Source organism: Seriola dumerili, unplaced genomic scaffold (genome assembly GCF_002260705.1).
Source record: "Seriola dumerili isolate Sdu_G_001 unplaced genomic scaffold, Sdu_1.0 BDQW01000330.1, whole genome shotgun sequence".
NCBI classification, from domain to species: Eukaryota; Metazoa; Chordata; class Actinopteri; order Carangiformes; family Carangidae; genus Seriola; species Seriola dumerili.
The window spans coordinates 643,981-665,043 of NW_019174585.1; the positions used below are offsets into that span (position 1 = coordinate 643,981).

The following is a 21,063-nucleotide window of genomic DNA, read 5'->3' on the forward strand; positions in this document are numbered from 1 at the left end:
ATTGATTTAGATGAAATTTGGGTCAGGAGAGTGGTAATTAATTACATTCACTCAAGTACTTGAGTACAATTTTGAGGTACATGTGGGGTGCTACTTGAGTATTTTCCAATTTACGTCACGACACCCCGTTATGTTTATTTGACGCCTATAGCGGCCATTCAATGAAGAGAAAGTACTCCATTCCAACAACACAATAAACTCGGTTTCCCAGAATGCTTCTGTGCGTGGAAGCGGCAGCGGAGGCGGGACAAAAGTTATCGGTCGTACTTTGTTGCTCGGGATACAGTTTTGCGCGCTGCCGTTTGTATGTGTGTACGTATGTATGTGTGCATGTGAAGCTCAAGCAGTTCTATTAAACGGATTATTAGTTAGACAGAGTGGGATAAAATCATGCCTTCTGACGGTTCAGACACTGTTTTGACCAGGCCGTCGTTCACCACCCGCATTTACTGAGGGATGAAGAGCAGAAAACAGAGAGCGGTCAAAGCTGGAAGCATCAAAAGGAAAGGTAAACTGCTGTTAGCCCAGCTAGCTGCTAATGCTAATGTTAAGTAGCTGTCACTGCCACATAAGCCTCATATGTTGGCTGTTTTGGTTATGTTGTTCAGAAAATTTGCTCTCGCTCTCTCTCGGTTTGTGTTGCTGTTTTTGCCGATGTAGTCAACGTTGTTTATGTTCCTTACTTTTAATGCTGTTGTCTTGTAATGCGGTTTTTGCTAAAGGATGCTGAAAACCGACGTATAACCTCCTTTTTGTCATAAATAAAATACTTTTTAAAGTTTACCTTGGCCTAAAGGGCCCTCCCTCATTTTATCTATCCTAATTCTTTTATTTTAGAGAGCATTGAATTTCTTGCAAAGCTGCAAGGATGAAAAATAAACTCAAACATTTTTAAATTCTAGCTTAATTTTTCTTTCATCTTTAAGTCTCTACTTTATTAGTACGGTACAGTAGTAAACAGCAGTAAACAGCAGTAAACATACTTGTGAGCCTGTGCACCTAAAACCACATGTAAACTTGGATAGTCATATAAATTCATCAAGCACTTCAGTAGGAACACCTGTACACCTGCTTATTCATGGAATTATCTAATCAGCTAATCATGTTGCAGCCGTGTAATGCATAAAAGCATTGGGTCAGGATCTTCAGTTAATGTTCACATTAAACATCAGAATGGAGAAGTATTTGAAGTTAAGACATCTAAACGTGTAGAACAATCCCTGAAAATTTCAAGCATGTAGCATGAATAGTTCAACAACAATAATGACTTGTGGGACTTTGCTCAAAAAGAGGCTGAGAGATCTGGTTCACTTGTTGCATTAAACAGTTTATTACATCATATCAATCTGCAGTTTTTTAGCAACACTTGCTTTTATTAGGCTCATGACCCATTTTTTTAAAGCCTCTATATCTCCAAAACTAAAGAAGGTACAAGCCGGAAATTTTGCACTCTAGTTGTTGGGTACAGTGATATTATGTATATATTAAATATGAAGCAAATCCAAGATGGTCAGTCGGGAGGCCTCTGTTGATTTTACATGGAATGACCCTGGTTGATAATGGTTGAAACTGCACCATATTAACAAAAATATTTCCAGATATCTGTATATCACAAAATAGCCATTGTCTGCAAAATCACACAAAAAAGATTTTAGCAACTTACTTTGTTAGTTTTTTATGTTCATGTAAGACATGCTGAGATCATGTGTTCTGCAGGAAGTCAATAAACAATATTAAAACAATACTCAGCTGAGTGAACAGTACAGACTGTTATACCAGCCAACATGGAGCTAAAACTTGCAGCAAATACCATTCTTACCTGTTCCATTATATGGACACTTTTGACATTCCTATTTACTGTGTATGCATTTTTGTCTTGCCTTTTACCAAATAACTCTTTTGCAGTCTGCAGTGATGTGTCCCCCTCCACCAGCCTTCCTCCTCTGGTCGAGGGCCAGCTGAGATGCTTTCTGCGGGTGACGATAAACCGGGTGTTATGGACAGTCCGCAAGCCCCCGTCTGCAACGTTCGTCCGGCTTCGCTGGTGGGGAGAGTCATCCAATGGGACACACTTCTTTCCAAGAGATGGATCACAACTCTCACAGAAGACCATCAAGACCACAACTCGCTTCGCCATCCGATGCGGGCCAAAGCAGTTCACCTCATATCTTACAGGTAACTAAGAAGATTAAGCTATGTTTGAGTTGGCTATGCTGCAAACAGATATTTTAAAATTTACAACTAATCTGTTGTTCGTTAACAGATATGGGCTCATTGGTACTGGAAGTTCTGACAAAATCGGATCATTTGCCAATTGCGCGGGCTGAGGTCGCAGGCATCTCCCATATCTCTCTGTCACACCCCATTAGTGGATTTTACACCCTTGTATCTCCAACATCTGAAAAACTGGGGGAGCTACAGGTGAGTGGAAATACAAATTCACTGCCTTTGTGGAAAAGCACCTGCCATCCAACTACTTATGTGTAGAACTGACTGACTTGATGACCAATGCAAAGATTAGGAACTCTGTGGTTAATCAGTGTAAGCCCATGCATTTGTAGTGGTTATCATGGTAATCAGTAATACAATGTGTTAAACACATTTAAGAAAGTCTACACATCTAAAATCTCATATTTTAGCCGTGTTTCTCAACATACTGTTGCTGTGTGAAGCTTTTACTGTGAGTTTACAGAATGTTACAAAACATTATTTACGTCAGTTTTTTAGGTCTTCATTATACAAAAAATATAAAAAACACTCATTGGAATCATGTTTTACTTGCAGAATTATGGTGGATTAGATTTCAACTAGTGCTAGCCCAGTCTGCAATATGGAGGTAGCATAATAAAACTTAACCTAAAGACACAATATGTATATGCTGAAGTGCCTTAAACAAAGACAAAAAATCTCTACCAACTGCAGGGCTGCTGTTTTGTAGCTAACTGTCACTTCACTGCGTAGGGACAAAAAGAAATCCTAATACTTAACGGCACAAGAAACTAAGAAGTTGGATGTGGATGAATTGTCTTTGACTAGCCTGTAAACATTTTTGTGTCCATAATTATATCTGTAAAGAGTTCAGGGGGGATTCAGGCATTTTTTGACTCATGAGTGTCTGTTATCACCACATCTGGCCCTTGTAATCATTTAAAATTGTGGCATTGACAAACAAACCATTGATATCCCCAGAGATAATTGGATGGTTATCAAAGTTTTATTAAACAGCCATTCATTTTTTCAAGGTGTTATAATGTTGTACCTGCAGTAGTAAATAACAATGAACATTCATAATAATGTATTGCCATCACCAGTTGTGTTGGCACTCTGAGGACCGTCCACATTTTACCTTATTTTGTTTTTACTCCCTCAGGTTTCACTTACTTTAGAGCCCCTCACTGAAGCCTATGACAGCAGCAGCTCAGGTCCCACCACAGACATCAGTGTTGAAGTACCACAAGTTGCCACACTGACTGTGCCCTCACAGCTCAGACCACTCTCTGGTCGGAGTGGGAAAGAATCAGTTAGGAGCAGCAGTGGAAATACACCAAGGTTTGAAGTAGTTGATGTAATGTCATTGCTATTCATAATCAAATGCCTCAGAGCTCACCAGTCATAAGTTTAAATTTGAGTATAATGATCTATTTGCATGTATGGTTTTAATATTTGCAGAGGGAAAGACCATTTATATTTCCAAAATGCCCAGAAAGAAGAAGGCAAAGAAGAGTCACTCGAGAATCAGATGCCAGTAAAAAACAGATCTCAGAACAGCCAAACAGTCATGAATCCTTCAAGTCAGGAGCCTTGTGGACCAACAACCAATGATATCCTCTCAGGTTGGTTGTAGTATTACACATCAGATGTACTTGAATACAAATGCAAAAATTTGACACTTTCTCAACTAATATTTGACATTATCTTTCATCTCAGTTATTTTAGAGCGTGGGAACAAGCTTAGAAATGCTATGGTGGTATCAGCTTTGACATGTGACACGGATTCTGCTCCAGCTCTGAAAGATACTCCGCTGCCTCTCCCAAAGGACAACATCCTACCACCTTCCACGTTAGTGTTTCAGATGCTTGTAAAATATATAAATAAACACATTTTTTTAATATATAAATTTAAAAGTCAATTCAAGTTTCAAGTAAATTTATTTCAAATCACAACAGACGTTATCTTAAGGGAATTTTCATATGGAGGAAATCTAGAACCCATATGAAATCCCATGTTTATAATATTGATTACAGAGACCCAACAATTTCCATCATGAGCAAGCGCTTGGCAACAATGAGAAGCAGAAACATCTAGAATAATGCAGTGGTTTTCAGAAAGAAACATTGACTATATTGTATATACTAGGTGTAATTGATTTATATAAGGCTGCCCTGCCAGTGGTAGAATGCTAACAGGTATAAGGCCTGAAGTTGTGAAAGAATAATGAGCTAACTGAAAATTAAGGCATAAAGATGAATTTTAAGTTTGGACTTGAAGGCAGGAGGAAGGTTGTTCCTGAGGAAGGGGGCCTGATGGGAAAAGACTGCAGCCAGTAGATGTCTTTTTAACTCTAGAGACAGACAGGAGCCCTGCATTCTGGGAACGGAAAGAACAAGATTGAATCTAAGGTTGAAACTTTATAGTGCAGAGTTTATTATACTTAAAATTCTGTTTCTTCAGGCCTTTTCCTTCTCATTCTGGGATGTTTCTTCAAAATATTCTTCATGATGATTCAACTCTAAAACACTCTGATGTTGCTGTAGTCTCAGACTGTGGCTTAGACTGTGCTGCTGACATGGACAAAAGAGCTGTAGATCTTCTCCTTGGCAGGTACCTATGTGTACATTTATTTCCAAATTTGATCGAAAATGAAAGCAGTTTTTTTTTCTCCAAGACTTGTGTTCCTCATCTTTTTTTTTAGCTTAAACACATCTCCTCTGCCTCTCTGGGATGGAGAGGACTTCTTCCCTGAATCTCTGTCTGGCCACAGCAGCATTTGCGAGGATAGTGAGCTCAATGATCCACAATACGATCAGAGCTTACTGGAAAATCTGTTCTACAAAACTCCTGTAAGTAGAAGATTTTCTGCTGATTGTCAGGGAAAAACACATGCTTCATATGTGATATCAGTCAGTTTACGTGACTGACAAGCAGAATGGTCTTTAAAGTCATTATTGTCTTCTTTCAGATGCCAGATACCAGACAGGATGACACAGAGGCAGAGTCCTTGAGTAAAAATCAGCCAAAACAGCTGACATGCTCTCCGCCCAAGATTAGTGAAGGGTAAGGGCTTTTATGTGCTTCTTAATCCATGCCGCTTGGACTGTAAAAAGCTCCTTTCAGAGGGGTGACAGGTGTTTTTTTAATTTTTTTTATCTTTACATCTATTATAGGTAGCCAAAAAACATTTAATGACGTGCACTTTTTATTAAAGGACATGTCTTCTCCTTAAAGAAATTGATTAGGTTAATAAACCAATTGCACAGGATATATGGGATACGGATAGCATAAAGTAAACATAAACAAAACATACAGTGTACATATATATACAGAATAAACTTTTTGTTCTATGAAAGACAATTGTTCATTGTATTTTCAACGTGTCCAGTCCAAATGTAGAGCATCGGCGCTCTCCAGATGCTGGTGGTATTGTTCCTGGCCTGAGCAAGGAGCAGTTGACTTCGCTCAGTTCAATCCGATTGGCGAGAGTGACCATCGACTCCCTGACTGTACCTACAGGCAGCACAGCCACCACACCCAGAAAGTCAACTAGTAAAGGGAAACCTCCTCGACCATTAACTGGCAAAAAATGGTAGGCAAACATATAACATTACATTGATCTGATTTAAAAATATCATTGATATTATAACTAACAAAAGCCTGGCACATCTCCTCTCTTTCTTTTTTTTCAGCACTTATTTTGTTGAATACGTGTTCCCGACGGCATCCACTTCCAGTCGACATGATCGTGATAAAGCTGCAGATGGCGAGGTGACCAGAGCTGTTTCCAGTAAAGTAACAAAAGGAGGTATGACCTGCTAGAATATGCTTTTATGAAACCCACCCAGGTGAAAAACACTTGTCTTTGTAAGTCTGTGTGTCTGGTTTGTGACTGCATCTGACATACATTCTTTTGTTGTTTTCAAGCGGTGAAGTTCCTCCAGCACTTTGTGTTTCCTGTCCACCTCAGCACAGCAGCAGTTAAACAGTGGTGGAAAACTGATCTTGTTTTCAAGATTTATTCACGAAAGAGTGACCAAAAGAAGGTGAGTAGCTTTGGACTAAACATTACTCATTTGATTGGTTAAATGAGTAAAAGTGGTTGTTTAAGGGTGCGTAAATTTGGGTCTATTAAATTTAGTGGTTAGAAGTTGTTGTGGGAGTTGTAGAGTAAATTATAATGTTCATCTGTTTGCACAACACAAACCTATTACTGCAGCTTTAATATAATATTAGTGTCATTTACCTTTAGTGGACGCTAAAGGTAAGCGCTTTGCTTTCTTTTGAAAAGTATTTATTTAAAGTATTATTATATTTCTGACGTGCAATGTCATTTACCTCTGCTAAAAATAAGGCTGCGATTAAAGTGATTGCTGTGTGGAATAATTATTCTATAAATAAATAATTTCTCTTTTCTGTTAAATGCTCAGAAACAGATCTGCATGTAATAATACTCATCTCTATATGAACTAATGACCTGTTGAACTGTTTTACCTTCTCTTGTTGCAGCCGGTTCCCATCGGTAAAGCGGTTTACCCACTGCGTTGTCTGCTGCAGAGCAAGCAACTGAGTCAGTCTGTCGTCTTACCTGTGCAGAGCCTGGAAGGAAACAGGGAAATACAGGAGAGTGGACCTCTTGTGGTAATATACTGTTTTTTATCCCAGTGATTAATGTTTGCAAGCCTGATACTTGTGGCGGTCATAGAGGTCATGTTATTTTTTTCAGGTGTCATTAGAACTTGCAACAGACGGCAAAGATTTCTCCTCTGGAAAAAGCAAAAGCAAGCTGGCTTGGAGAGACACATCACCTTCACAGGCTGCACTCAGTCCACAGAGAGAGAACAGCTCTACATCTCAACCTGTTCGAACTGGGAGAGAGGAGTTACCTGCTCACTCTTCAGAAGTCTCCAGACTAAATGTTTGGAGTCCTCAGAAACCCTCCAAAGAACCCACTCCTCATCTCGGCCTCCACATATCTCCTCATAAATCATGGCAGCAGGTGGAAGAGGACCCTGAGGTCCTGCTGCATACCTTACTCATGGTGCCAGATGGAAAGAACTTCAGCTGTGGGCCCTTGCAGGCTCCAAATGTGTACTTGAATTGTAAACTGTTTTGGTGTGATGAGATGGCGAGATCTGTTGTCAGCTGGGGTCAGGCAAACCCTTCTTTCAACTTTGTTCAGGTTAGTCCAAAAGGTTGCGTCTTCTATCTAAAAGTTTAAATCAAGCTAAAGCGAGCCAATGTGATTTCAGTATCCTATTGACCCACAAGACCTTTTCGCCATCCTTTGTGTTAGGTGACTCCTGTGGCCTTAACAACTAAGCTGCTGGAGCGGATGAAGAATAATGTGATGGTAATTGAAGTGTGGCAGAAAAAAGGAAGCTCGGGGCAGGATCGACTCCTGGGCCTCGTTAAATTACCTCTTCACCAGTTCTACATGTCATTTAGGTAAGTCAAGGAAAGACAATACATTTTCACCACAAAATTATACACAGGTATTATACAGAAAGAGGCTGCTTTAATTCATTTAATATGAGATTTCCCTTGTGGAAACAAGTAGTCAAAGGTATTGGAGACTTGTTGCATAAACCACTGCCAGAATCTCCCCAGCTGTGCTTTTTAGGAGACAGCCCTCTTCTACCACCAGACATATCCAAACAAACATTAGAACTTGCACTGGCAGTCTTTATTAGAGCTTCAAGGATTGTTCTCTGCCATTGGAAGACTCAGTCTGTTTTTGCTGAATGGTTAAATTGAATGATATTTGTCCCATCGCAAGGAATAATAATTACCAAGGGAAGTTTGGTCTCAATTTTTTTTTTTTTTTTTACTGATTTCACTTATTTTCCTTGGATTAGCTACTATATATGCTGAGATTTGTTTTGTTTTGCCATGTTTTTTTTGTTACCAGTTTCTTTTATTTTGGAAAATGTAATAAAGAACTTCAATAGCAAAAAAAACATAAACCAAACCTGCCCTCTTGGGTGCGCTGTGGTATACCTGCTCCACAGAATATGTTGTAAATGTCACAACCTTCTATAAACTGTCATAGTGAGGCTGCATGTGAAACCAGTAACACTGCTCTCTTCATGTTTCTCTCCTCCAGGGATCCAAAGATCACCCACCTTCTTCTCCAGGCGCAGTACCCTGTTTTAGGGGTGGACTGCTACATGCCCGTCATTGATGTATTCTCAGGAAGTTGTAAAGGAAACCTTAGGGTTGTTTTGGCTATTGGAGGATCAGAGCAGATAGTTGCCCTCCAGCGCACGAGGGATGAAGAATATGACTCTTCGTCTCATCTTGTGAAACCAGTTCATCTGCTTGATTACCAGCCACATTCGCAAACAAAGGTCAGTGTTAAGAAAGTTGCACCTTTCAACCAGTGCATATCTTCTTTCTTTCCCCAGTGAGTGGACATGGATAAGAATACACACTGAGATTGCTGACAAGATAAACACTTGTTTCTCCCTCAGGTGATGGCGCCACAGGAGGAGACTATGAGAGAACATCTGTTTGTGATAAGAGTGGAGAAGGTAAATGGGCTGACACCTCTACAGTCTACAGTGTGGGGTGAAGCTGACTGCTACGTCCAGTACAGTTTCCCCTGTCAAGACAGTGACCCTGCTGCAACAGTGGACCAGAACCTCATAGAGAGTAGTAAGGCCATTTCAGTATATAAAAATGTACTCAAATCTCCTGAGAAGTCTTTCTTCCCTCTGCATTACTCTAACCTTCGTCTCATCACCAACAGGTGTGAATCTGAAGCCATTTCGTACCACCACCACTCTCTGTGTGCCTGACCCAGCGTTTGGCCACACTGAGACTCATGTGCTTCTGGTTCCTGAAGGAGTGCCTGTCCAGAGGTTGCTGCTCAGCTCTCTTTCCAGTCAACGCCTGAGCAGTGGAGGAGGCATCCAGTTTGAAGTGTGGTGCAGGTTTGTGGTTGCTAACCTTCTGAACCATCTAAATATAACTTGAACTTGAAGGGCAAACCACTGTTGCTGATGTATACCCCTTAAAAATATATTTTCAACCTGAAGCTACATTAGATACATGGAAACCCTAACCCTAACCCTCCCTGGGCTGAAGAAAAACAACTGGTTTCTTTTTCAGAAACACCACACAAATAAATGTTTTTGTGAGCTAGCAAAACGGTTTGTAGTCCGTTCTCCTTGCTGCATTTGTCACCATCTTGTAAATGAAAGGATGTAAACATTACACTTTTATTTGGGGTATGAATTCATGACAATGGCTGATAATACACGGTTCATCTATTGCGTCACTGCTTGATGCAACACTGTCAGTGTTAACAGTGATATTAATTTTGATTGTAATTTAATAGATTACAATTTTAGAATATTTGTATTAATACATGCTTGTTTTTTAATGATTAATATATCTCTGCAGATATTATTATCCAAATGTCAGAGATCAGCTTGTGGCCAAAGGACTGCTTCCGTTGTCCAAGCTCTGTGCCCTGGTCACCATGCAGAGACAACATCCTAATGAGGCCCAAATGTTCTCCCTACCACTGATTCCAAGGACAGATGGTCCCACAGGACATCAGCCCCAGCCCTCAGGTATACAGACATACAGAACAACGATATTATCAAACTGTACGGACACATATATGGCATCCTTAATGTTGTGACCGATCTGTTTTTTTCTCAGGCCTACTAGATGTTTGCATCCGGTACAAGAATCGCCCTGTGAGACCTGAAGGACAGACTGGTAGAGGAGCTGCCTCTCGTGTTGTCACACTTGTGATTCAAGTGCACAGAGCATCAGGTCTGCAGGCAGCATCAAGGTACATCACGATCACCTTTTTTTTTTTCTGAATGGAAACTATGAAGTATTAAATATAACATTTTGTCTGGAACGCTTCTGCTAAAACATCTGTCCCAGGCATAATACAAAGTTGCTGGAAAAAGACATTGCTGTTGGATTTTCATCTGTAAGTTTTAAGACCGACAATGAAATTTCAGCTCCTTTAACTGGTCTGATGACAAGTGTCTCAGCAGCAAAAATATCAAAAATTCACTGCATCAGACTGAAAGTATATGATCTTGTGTTGCAGGGTGTTATCAGAACAAGATGATAGATTCAGCTACTTTGCTGGTGTGGGGGTGAACACATATGTCACAGTCCAGCTCTCCTTCTTGCCTGAGAGCGAGAGGAGGTGTACCCGCATAGCTGCCAGGACCTTCTGCCCTGAGTTTGACCACCACATGGAGGTGTCCTGTGATCTGCTGGTTCAGAGGAGCAGCGGAGAAACCTGCAGCCTAGCTGAGCAGCTGGAAGAAGCTTCTGCTGTCTTTACTGTTTGGAACAAAGACAGTCGCAAAGGTTTAAGAGAGCTTATTATGCCCTATTCAGTACTGTTGATGAAAATAGTGACATTTAACATGTATAATTTAAATTTTTGACAGCAAGTTTGATTTTTTACTATTCCTATTCAAATATACCTGAGGCCATCAGTTGATTAGTCGCTGAAAGACAACTTGATAACCAGTTCATTGTTTAGCAATTAGTTAGTTAAAAATGCCAAATTTCCATTGCTCTCTCAAATGTGAATATTTGCAAGTTTTCTTAGACTTCTGTGTTCTGTGATGTTTAGAAAAAACAAGCAATTTAAAAAATATTATTCGATAATATTCGATAATGAAAAAACTGTTGCTGTCCTGATTTTTACAGGATAAATTCAAATGAATATAAGTCTACATAGTTGGTATGTAATAAAGCTGTTTCAAGGATGGAAAATAAGTATTACATCTGGTCATTGGCATCATAGTATCAAGTTGTTCCACAATGTATTTTTGAATTTGTTCAGTATTTTTGATCGTATTTAGTTTTGAGTGCCATTCTCTGTGTCTTGTCTGTATTACTCGTAATTTATATTGTGCTGTTTGTTGCAGCAGTGAATGTTTCCAAGCCTAAAGATGTGGTGTTGGGCACAGTGAAGATACCACTAGTTGATCTCATCCATAGAAGAACAGGTATGTTGCACTCTTAGGTACTGCTGGACCAGGTCCAATTTCTGATAAACTCATACTATTATATTATTTATTATTATTATTATTATATATAATAATATATAATTATATATTTTTATATATATATATATAATTGTGTGTGTGTGTTGTTATTTTTTTTTTTCTTTTTTGAAATTTAAAGGTGTTTCTGGCTGGTTTGGAGTTTATATACCTCAGGAAACAAATTCTTCTCAGCAACAGCACATCTTGGTTGGGGGTCTAGAGATCTCCGTCAACTTTGCCCACCACTCAGACAGAGAAAGAGTCATTAAAGCTGCTCGGGGTTTGGGCTGGGTAATGGGCCAGAGTCAATATGAAATGCAGGATGACGAAGAAGCCTGGCAAGAAAGCACGAAGAAACTCTCTCTTACTTTTTCAATGCCTAGAGCATGGATACCAGTCCACTGTTTGCTTCTTCCGGGCCACAGTGAGCTTCAGCGCTCTACCTATTGCTACTTCAGGTACAAGTTTTATGACCAGGAAGCCTTCTGCTCTCCCATGAAACACCCGTCTGTCGTGGAGGGCAAGGACGGCCAGGCCACATTGAGTTTTGAAGGAAGTAGAACTTTGGAACTGAGTAGGACTCAACCTTTAATGTGGTATCTACGAGAGGAGAGGCTGGAGGTGCAGGTGTGGGTCGCCTTCAAGAAGGACAAAACCAGAAGACCCACTGACACAGATCGGCTGGTTGGCTCAGCATTTGTTGATCTGTGCTCCCTTGCAAAGAAGCCTAAGCAAAAGCTGACTCTCAGTGGTGAGAAACTATTACTATAACTGTGTTATAAGATGATAATTGCTGTAGTCAAATTATGGCTGTATTTCTGTGTGTTATCATGGTTTTGTGATTTCACAGGCGTGTACCCGCTGTTTAGGCGCTCTGCAGCAGATCTACAAGGGGCTGCTCTGAGGGTGCACATCACCCTGACTGCAGATTCTGTCCCTGGGGAGGCATCTGCTGGAGCTGACACCCAGATGGACTCTGACTACCAGGGGGAACTCTTATCAGAAGAGGTGGAAACAGGAGATCGACCCCCCTCGCCCACTACACTCAAAACATGCACACCAAGCAGACTCAAGAATAAATCTTCCAGAACCACTCCAGACATCACATCTGTGCAGCATACAGAAATGAGCATGGATGAATCTTTCCCTGTGACTGTCACGGTAGACCGGGCTATGCACCTGAATCTGAAAGGTGAGCCTTTTAATCCGAGATTTATTATTTTTTTCATGTTTCTTTTTTTACATGAAATAAAACGTATACCTCTTTGGCAGGCTGTCCTCTGGCAGAGCGCAGTGAAGGGACACCATGCTGCTGTGTTTCATATGTCACTGCTGATTCTGCTGAACCAGTGTCCACAGCTGTCATAGCCAACACTGACTGCCCTGTGTGGGACCATCAACATGAGTGCAGGTCGAGTTACATAACACACATTAACTTAAATCTTTGTAACGTAGAGTACACTGAAACAATATCAGTCTGATGTTTTATTTCAAATTTCCAGGCTTTCAAAGCAGATACTTGTTGAGCCACAACAATCTCTCGTGTTCAAAGTCTGGCACAAAGGAGGTACAGGACGCAGTTTAAATTCATGATTTGTGTTACATTGATCTGTGATTGTTTTCATACATTAATTCACTTTTGGGTTGTTTTGCTTCCATAGAAATAGAAAGGGTACTTGGATTTGCCTCTGTAGACCTGTCCCCTTTACTCTGTGGGTTCCAGTCGGTGTGTGGTTGGTACAACATCACAGACTTCAGTGGTCAGTGTCACGGCCAGCTCAAAGTGTCTGTCACTCCACTAAAGGGGGTCCAAGATCTCCGAGGAAAGAGAAAAACTGTGAATGAAGAAGCTGCCAAAAACTCACCGGTGAGAAATTATTCATAGATACAGAAAAAATAACATCAAAAAAGTGTCTAATTATTAAAGATTAAACATGATGAATGTGTTTGATGATCAGGCTTTATTTCAGGCCCTTCCTCTCAGCTATCATACCACAGCCACCTACAGTAGCTTCCCCTGTCACATCAGCCGCTACCCTGAGCAGAAGATCTCATCACCTGACCACACAAACAGACTGTTCCCTGAAAGGTTTGCGACACACCTTTTAATTCACCCAAAATGTAGCCACACACTGTCCACCGCTGTATTTATTTGTCATCTTTACAACTGTTCAGGTGCAGTGAGGGTGACCGTCATTTTGAGCACATGGACAAAGTACGTCTTTACCATCAGAGTCTGCAGGAGCAAACAGCAGCTCACTCTGTCTGCAGCAGCAGTGCAAGTGACATAAATCCCTCCAGCTCATTCCTGTTTTCAGCACTCAGGTATTGGTCCTCAGACAGACAGACCGACATCATTGCCTTGTAGATTATATGCATTTTTTTTTTCATCCGAGCATTGACTGGGACTATTTGTTTTTACAGGAAAAAACTCAGCGAGCTCGACAACATCCAGAGATATTTCAGTCGTAAAATTTCCACTCCCATGTTCCCGTCTGTGACTGAGCAGGATTGTCACACCATACATGAGGAACAGAGGGAGTCTGAGACAGACACAACTCAGCTTCTTCTCAAGTCCAATCAATTAGTCGGAGAAGTCAACAATATCATTAGTGGTGAGCTGCTTGTTCATGAAGGGTGTTCACTTAATGTGTATGAAATTACCAGCCACATGCGACAAATTCAGCACCATTTTTTCCATCAATAGTCTTGAGTGAATATATCATTTGAGCATTTAAAATTTTACCATTTACAGTTCATTCTTGGCAGGTAAACTTTACCCAGCCTTGGCAGTTGACCCACAGTTCATTGTGGACACAGTCTACTGTTTAGCTTGCACACCGCTACCATAAAAGGAGGCATCACTGGTCCTCTTTGAGTCCTCTTAAGAAGGAATAATGGAATCAGGTCAACACTGCATTGCTGTCACTCAGAAAGTGCTCCTGCTATTTATATAGTAATATATATAATATATAGTATAATATATAATATAATAGATAGTGATATTAATTAAATGTTAATTTTGGGTAATTTTCTTGATTAATCAATTTATTGTTTTGTCTAGAGTTGCAATGATTAATCAATTCATCTATTAGTCGACGGACAACGGACAATTAACCTGCTTTTTCAACGGTGATGGAATAATCGTTACAGTAATTTTTAAAAATGTCAAATATTTGCTGTTTCTAGTTTCTTAAATATGAGGATTTGATGTTTTTCCTTGTGATTTTTTACCTTTTTACTGTAATTTTATAGCCAAGAAGATTTTTTTTTTTTTATTCTATTTAAATAAAAAAGAATCTTCTTGGCTAAAATCTTCACCGTCCTGTTCACACAGGCCTGCAAGAACACCACCTGGAAACGATTCCCTCCAACCCCCAGAGCCGCTCAACAACTTCCCCTGTTGTTGATAGGAACCTTCAAACTATCCCTGAGAGTATCTCCTGTCTACACAGAGCTTCAAATTCTTCCCAAGAAGACGTGTCTCCTCTGCACTCGCCTCTTCCAAAGATGTCTGAAGATTGTACAGACTCTGAGGCTGAGGAAGAAAAGCATGGACAAAACTACAAAGTTACTGAGTCTGAGCATGAAAAGGAAGAAAGAACAGATGATGATGAAGATGGAACAGACTGCATACGAAACGAGGGAAGTGATGATGAAGGGGAAGATGAAGATTATGAGGAGGTTGTGGTGAAGCCGAGGCATCTAAATGAGGTCACCTCTTTAACGGACAAAACCAGTCCCTGGACCAGCATCCTGTCAGACCCTGACATTGTTGCTTTGGAGAGCCTTGAGGCACCAGAGGAGCCGGACCTGAGCCAAGATGAGGACGAGAAGAGGCAGATGGTGAATCTGGAAACTCGTGACTCTAGTGGGAAACACAAATGTACCAGACAAGAGGAAAGTGACAGTTTTAATGGATCAGCAGGAGATGTTTCAGACACGGAGAGAGATGATGAAAGAACACAACAAGCTTTAGATCAGAGACGAGCAATATGGCCTCACAGCCCCAACAAGGGGTCAGGTGACACTAGACCATCACCCACTGTACAGCACACCACAGATCCCCCTGATGTTTCCTTGGATGATCAAGATTCACAGCTCCAATCGTATCCTTGATTGGTATTTATTGATGTGTTTCTGCCTGTCACATTAGTTTTTAATTTGATTCAGAAGCTCAGGTTAGATCAAAGATTCATGACAAAACTAGTTCAGTGTGTGAATTATCCATGGGGTCACTTCAACTGGAGTTTGTGGTGCTGTTGAATTGTATTTTATTTCACCACATTTATATCACCGAAGGTGGGCTAAATAACAGAAATAAGTCTCTGTACAACACAATACAGTTCAACAGCACCGCAAACTACATCCTCCAAAATGACTATACAGTTGCATCAACTCCTCTTAAAAAAAAAAAACTGAACTTTGTATCCTTTTGTGAAGTGAGGATTTGTTGCAGGACTTTCGTATAAGCCTGCATTAGTTTTAGTTAGGTGTTCCTAATAAACTGGAGTTTATATGATAATGATATATTTGTTAAATGTCAGTATTTTAAGTGAAATATAAATGGACTGAACAACTCTGATTGGGTTACTTTAGGCTGATGGCTTTTGCCATCTTCAAAGAGTGAAAGTCAACACTCAGTCGGTTCCAAATCCATTTTTGTATCTTTGACGTGCAGATTCAATTACAGGAACAGATGCAGGCAGCCACCCTCTGTCACTTATTCTTTGGGTGGCGTACACTACTGTGCAAAAGTTTCAGGCACTAAAAATAAAGTAAGGATGCTTTCAAAAATATTGCCATGAATAGTTTTTATTTTTCACTGAACTTCATACATTTATCAGAACCTGCCACAGTTCTTCTGTAGATTTAGGCTGTCTCACTGTCCCAGACTGACACCATGATGCTGCGATCAGCGCTCTGGGGCCCCAGACCATCTGTTGTAGGACTCTTTGTTCTTCTTGTCACTGAAGATAATTCTTTATATATTTGGGGTAGTTATGCTGCTGTAAAATTAATTTGTGAATCATCAGACACCTCCCTGGTTGTACTGTGTGATGGATGAGAATCTAAACATCCAAATCATCGTGTGTTAAGACAGAACAGTAGGCAAATTTTAGACAGTCCATTTACAGCCAACATCTGTACACAAACGGCATCGGCACACAGCGATCATATTTGCATGAATGACAGTTTTTTCAAATTGTAAAAATCATCTCTGATTGATTTTTAAAATGTCTTTTTTACCATTTACCAGTTTCTTCTCATGAATCTTTGATCTTAACTGGCCTGTATGATGCCATCATGCTTTCTATGAATGTTTTTTTTAACCTTTTACATTAAGCTGTGTCCCTGTGGTGGTCCCTAATTTCTTCCTCCCCTCTCACCAACTGGAGGCATCTATGAGAGCCATAAAATTAGCTCCTTCCTTCTCCCAGTCGTCCAGTGACCCAGTGAGTATTTGTCACCAACTCTTCCTTTGGCATTAACAATCCCTCTCTCCACCCCTTTTACTTTTCACTCCTATTTCATGGGAAATCTGAATGTTTTGGTATTATTTATAACTTTTGAATTCCATGCATTCCTGTTTGAAGAATTCATTAGTAATACTAATTTCTCCAAGAATTTTTTTGAGAAATTGGTAGTTCATTAAAATTTTATCCCACTGCCATGCAAAATCATCGCGTTATTAATAGATCACGTTGCACATGATGCATTCTGAACAGAAGCCAGTCAAGGATAGTGACAGTGTGTACCAACTTGAGTTCACTGTAATTTAACTCTCATTCATGCGGCATGGACAGGTTGAGGTCCACCCAGTGTTATATAATCTGATTTATACAGAAGTTTTTCAAATAGAAGCTGTACACACAGTTTTACCCTTGAAAATTTCACACAAATAAAAAATCATGTTGATGTAAACAGAAAAATGTTAATCTCAGTGCTACAAAAACTAAAAGAAAGACCTATTAGTGATATTGAAGTTAACTTTAGAGGATCAGATCACAACCTGCCAACAGCCTGACCACTGACCACATCACTGGAAATACTGAGTCGTCATTCCCAATGAAACAGTTTACAGTAAAGTGCTAATAATAATAAGTAATACAGAGGAATAGATTTTTATAGATTAGCTGAATTGTGTTGCTGTTCCAGGCTTTCCGTGTGTCCACTTTAAAACAGAGCTCCTAACAGAGAGGGAGAGTTAATTACACGGACACTTTACAGCTGCATTTCAAGTTTTTACACTCTTATATCATCACTGCAGCTCAAATAACATGATGTAACTTTGTTTTCAACAGGAGGTTAAATGTGCAGTTACAAAACAAAAAGGAATCGACCAATCAGGTACACAGCTAAAACAGCAAATCCAGTGAGCCTTGACTAAAACTAAATTTACTTACTCTAACTGTTTTCTGAAACATTTCCAATTTCATGAACTAGCATCTTGTAAATGTAGTTTATCCATCAAACACAAGGCAGCTGCTTAATCTAGTCATGAAGAATACAGGAATGCTTATCTAGTTCTGCTAAAAAAATAAATAAAAAAAAGTAGCAGCAATCTTCATCTGTTATAGTTACTCAGCCTGAAATATTTAATATTTGGAAATGACTTATAGTGTTTCTACAGCTTCTTATTCTATTCTAGTTATGCAGTTATTTTATTTCACTTTCTTGAATGTCAGTTTGCACTGTTACTATAACTACCACTAGTATCACTGTTGGAGCTCATTTCGTATTAAATACTTGATTCATGGTTCATAGAATGTCGCTTGTAATTAGCAACGCTGCCTCTTTCACATGAACGTGCTTGTGGCTGGATAGGTAAAGATAAACCCATAGGATAGATTAAACCTGAGTTGACAGAGCTGTTTAATAGCCAACCTATCCAGGATCACTGTTGTTAGGAAGTTGAAGCCGGGTCAACCTGGTGTTCATTCTTCCACTCTGCAGCAAATGTATCATCCGTCTACCTCTTATTCAGTCTCAATGCTGTGTTAATGGAGCAACGCTTGTTTTCCCCTGCCACACCTTCTTAGCTTTAGAACAGAAGTACAAAGTACTTTGAACAGTTTATAAGATCAAAAGAATAATGTGTTTGTATTTCATCTTTCACCTTCAGCTCAGTCTATTCAAAAACACTGCTGTGATATATTAAAGGTCTGAGGTGGCCATTTTATTGCAAGAACAAAACACTCCCCTTTGCCCTGAATATTAACCCCATCCTTATCAGTGAGTCAGGGCTCAGGTGTCTGTGCTGATCAAACAGTTACACAATAAAACCTGACAACAGGTGTTAAAAAATCCAACATCATGAGTTAAACTTAATTTAACTTAATTGAAATAAATATAAGCATATAAGATAACCGATACACTGTCAAATAAAAGCATCAGGTCCAAATAAAAATATGAATACAACAATAAAAAATCTGTCAACACAAAAATAAAAATATGAAACATGATCATGGCCCAAGATTTTCAGTAATATTACATGTCTTTCATGTCTTTACCCTTTCATTTCATCTCAAGTAGATATTTTGCACATTTCTATCACATTTCAGCCATTACAGATATTTTATGTTCTTATGCAGTTTGACAGTTGTCTTTATCTGTTTTGTTGTTTATATGTACTGTCATTAGCTTTTCACTGGTTAAATAAAGGGAAATAATAATAATGATAATAATAAGGAGGAGGATGATGATGATGATGATGATAATAATAATAATAATAATAATACATTCTGTATACCAGTGCCACATGAGCATATATGTTGTTCAGGTGATCTACAGTGGCTTCAGAAAATATTCAGATTCCTTCACTTCTTGTACAGATAAATGGATTACATTTACTCTTATTGGCAAATAATTCTACTCGCAATGTTTCATAATTACAAAGTGAAAGATGTTTTTTAAATTTTATGCGGTTTTTAAAATTCAGAAACTAAAATATACAGAAGTATTCAAGCTCCAAACGGTGCTCGGGTGTGTACTGTTTGCTTGAGTGTCCCTGAAAAGTCTCTACAACTTGACTGAGTTCACCTGTGGCAAATCTGCATTTCCCGAGTCGGAAAAACTGTTCACGTCAGCCTCTTAACCTTAATTCAGAGTCGGAAATATTGGAAATTTCTGACACTGATGATATCTTTGTCTTGGCAAAAAGCACTACAGATATGTCAACAAACTGTTGACAGGATGGCTGGAAGTGCTGTATCCTTATATTTTTAGTCACTGTGTCACTTGACTCTACTTCATACTGCACTGCACAGAAAAAGAAACTTTACAGTATGAAAAACTCAAAAAGCACAGTAACATATCCACACAGTCTTTACCTACAGTCATCTGTGATGTGTGCGTCAGACAGTTCGACTGGCTGACTTCCAGTCAGCTGCAGAGATAGTGTTTCTGCGTCACACTGGTGTTAATGGATCCTGTTTTGAAGGAGTGTGTGGAGAGAGCTGGACTTGTTATGCCTCATAGTATGAACCTGGAGGTGAATGACTCTGAACACCGTGCACTGTGTACTACAGACTGACAAGCCTAACAAGCCTGTTTGACAATCTTTATGAATGTTTACCCAAAGAAAGCCTTGTGTCAATGAGTGGTGCATTGCCATGCTTTATTGTTCTTTGATTAATTTGTCTGGTTGTTTGTTTAGAGTCGCACCTTGTAAGTCTGTTATCTTAGTACACCATTATTCGTTCATTTATTCCAACTTCTGTATATTAAGCACAGTATAGGATAATATTCTTAGGCTCATAGTTTTATTGCTGCAGCTCTTCATATTTGTTTTTAATCTCTTTCCAGGGGAGGATCTCTCCAGTTCAGAGCTTTCCTCATCGCAGAGGTCGTCCGCAGCGCCCCAACATGTCGCCATCATCCATGAGGAAAGAGACTGAAAGAATAGCAAAAATATTTGCAGCTCGATTTGATGAGAATGATTAGTATGTGCTGTTTTTGTTTGCTAAACTTTTCTAATCACATTTTTTTGTTTCAGACTGTGAACAGATCATGTAAATTAAATGTAACATTTTGTAATTTTATAAATAAATATTTACTGTTTACTGTTTTAAACACTGAAAGGCTGTTTTATCTGTTTTGTTGATAGCATATATGATTTTTTCTGCTTGTTACACGAACTTGTTTCTTGGAACATGCCTCAGGTTATGTTAAGATTTACTGGCTGACTGTCTGAACCTGTGCTTCATTTGGCTGATGTACATTTTTGTTTGAAGGAGTAATGAATAGCTCAGAAATACGCTGCCATGTGAAGTGAAGTCATTTCAAACAAAACCTACATGTTGAAACAAAAATGTGTTATCAGTCTGTATCTGAAGTGTGCTGTGCTGCACTGCTCTTCAAGGAGCTTCTCAGTGTAATGATATAACTGGACATGTGGAGAGCTGAGGTGTTGTAGGTATGCTGAAATATACACCATTGTATGTTCATTTCATTTGTATGGGTTTTTGGTCATATTTGTAAAGAAATTGGGGTTATTAGCAGAGTAAAAGGAGCTCTAAAATAGATGTGGAGGTGATGTGCGTCTCTGCTTCTCTTTGGATGGCACCAGGAGTCATTTAAGTCAGAAGTCCTCCAAACCTTCACATGAGGGCTTTAAAATACAAAATACGCAAGGTGTACTTGAGCAATTTAGTATTGCATTTTCGTGACGTTGGGTTAGCTGCAAAAGAAAATTTGAAAATAGGTAGAAGTCCATGCAGCAGAGGCAGTGACATCGTGACTTTTAGACCCTATGATTTTTAAAAACAGGATTCTGTCAGTTCCACGATGCAACTTGAGTCTTCCGTTGGATGG

General features: G+C 39.4%; 1 protein-coding gene across 1 annotated transcript; it reads left to right on the top strand.

Moving 5' to 3' along the window:
• The first annotated feature begins 348 nt into the window (after positions 1–348).
• On the top strand, positions 349–20,247 carry c2cd3 (C2 calcium dependent domain containing 3). Its single transcript, XM_022759720.1, has 33 exons — positions 349–508; positions 1,906–2,175; positions 2,264–2,421; positions 3,371–3,549; positions 3,670–3,833; positions 3,928–4,060; positions 4,673–4,822; positions 4,914–5,061; positions 5,181–5,275; positions 5,601–5,804; positions 5,905–6,020; positions 6,140–6,258; positions 6,722–6,853; positions 6,939–7,394; positions 7,509–7,660; positions 8,319–8,562; positions 8,686–8,869; positions 8,964–9,147; positions 9,620–9,792; positions 9,884–10,019; positions 10,290–10,558; positions 11,128–11,208; positions 11,387–11,998; positions 12,098–12,439; positions 12,520–12,658; positions 12,750–12,814; positions 12,909–13,114; positions 13,206–13,336; positions 13,423–13,572; positions 13,672–13,862; positions 14,585–15,356; positions 16,595–16,703; positions 20,056–20,247. The coding sequence occupies exons 1-33, from the start codon at positions 457–459 to the stop codon at positions 20,191–20,193; spliced, it is 6,654 nt and encodes a 2,217-aa protein (XP_022615441.1). The 5' UTR covers positions 349–456; the 3' UTR covers positions 20,194–20,247.
• Positions 20,248–21,063: the final 816 nt, after the last annotated feature.

Coding starts and splice junctions, on each gene's coding strand:
- c2cd3 (XM_022759720.1), top strand. CDS start 457: ATGAAGAGCAGAAAACAGAGAGCGGTCAAAGCTGGAAGCATCAAAAGG. Junction 9,793..9,883: donor ACATCAGCCCCAGCCCTCAG/GTATACAGACAT, acceptor TTTTTTTCTCAG/GCCTACTAGATGTTTGCATC. Junction 10,020..10,289: donor GGTCTGCAGGCAGCATCAAG/GTACATCACGAT, acceptor CTTGTGTTGCAG/GGTGTTATCAGAACAAGATG.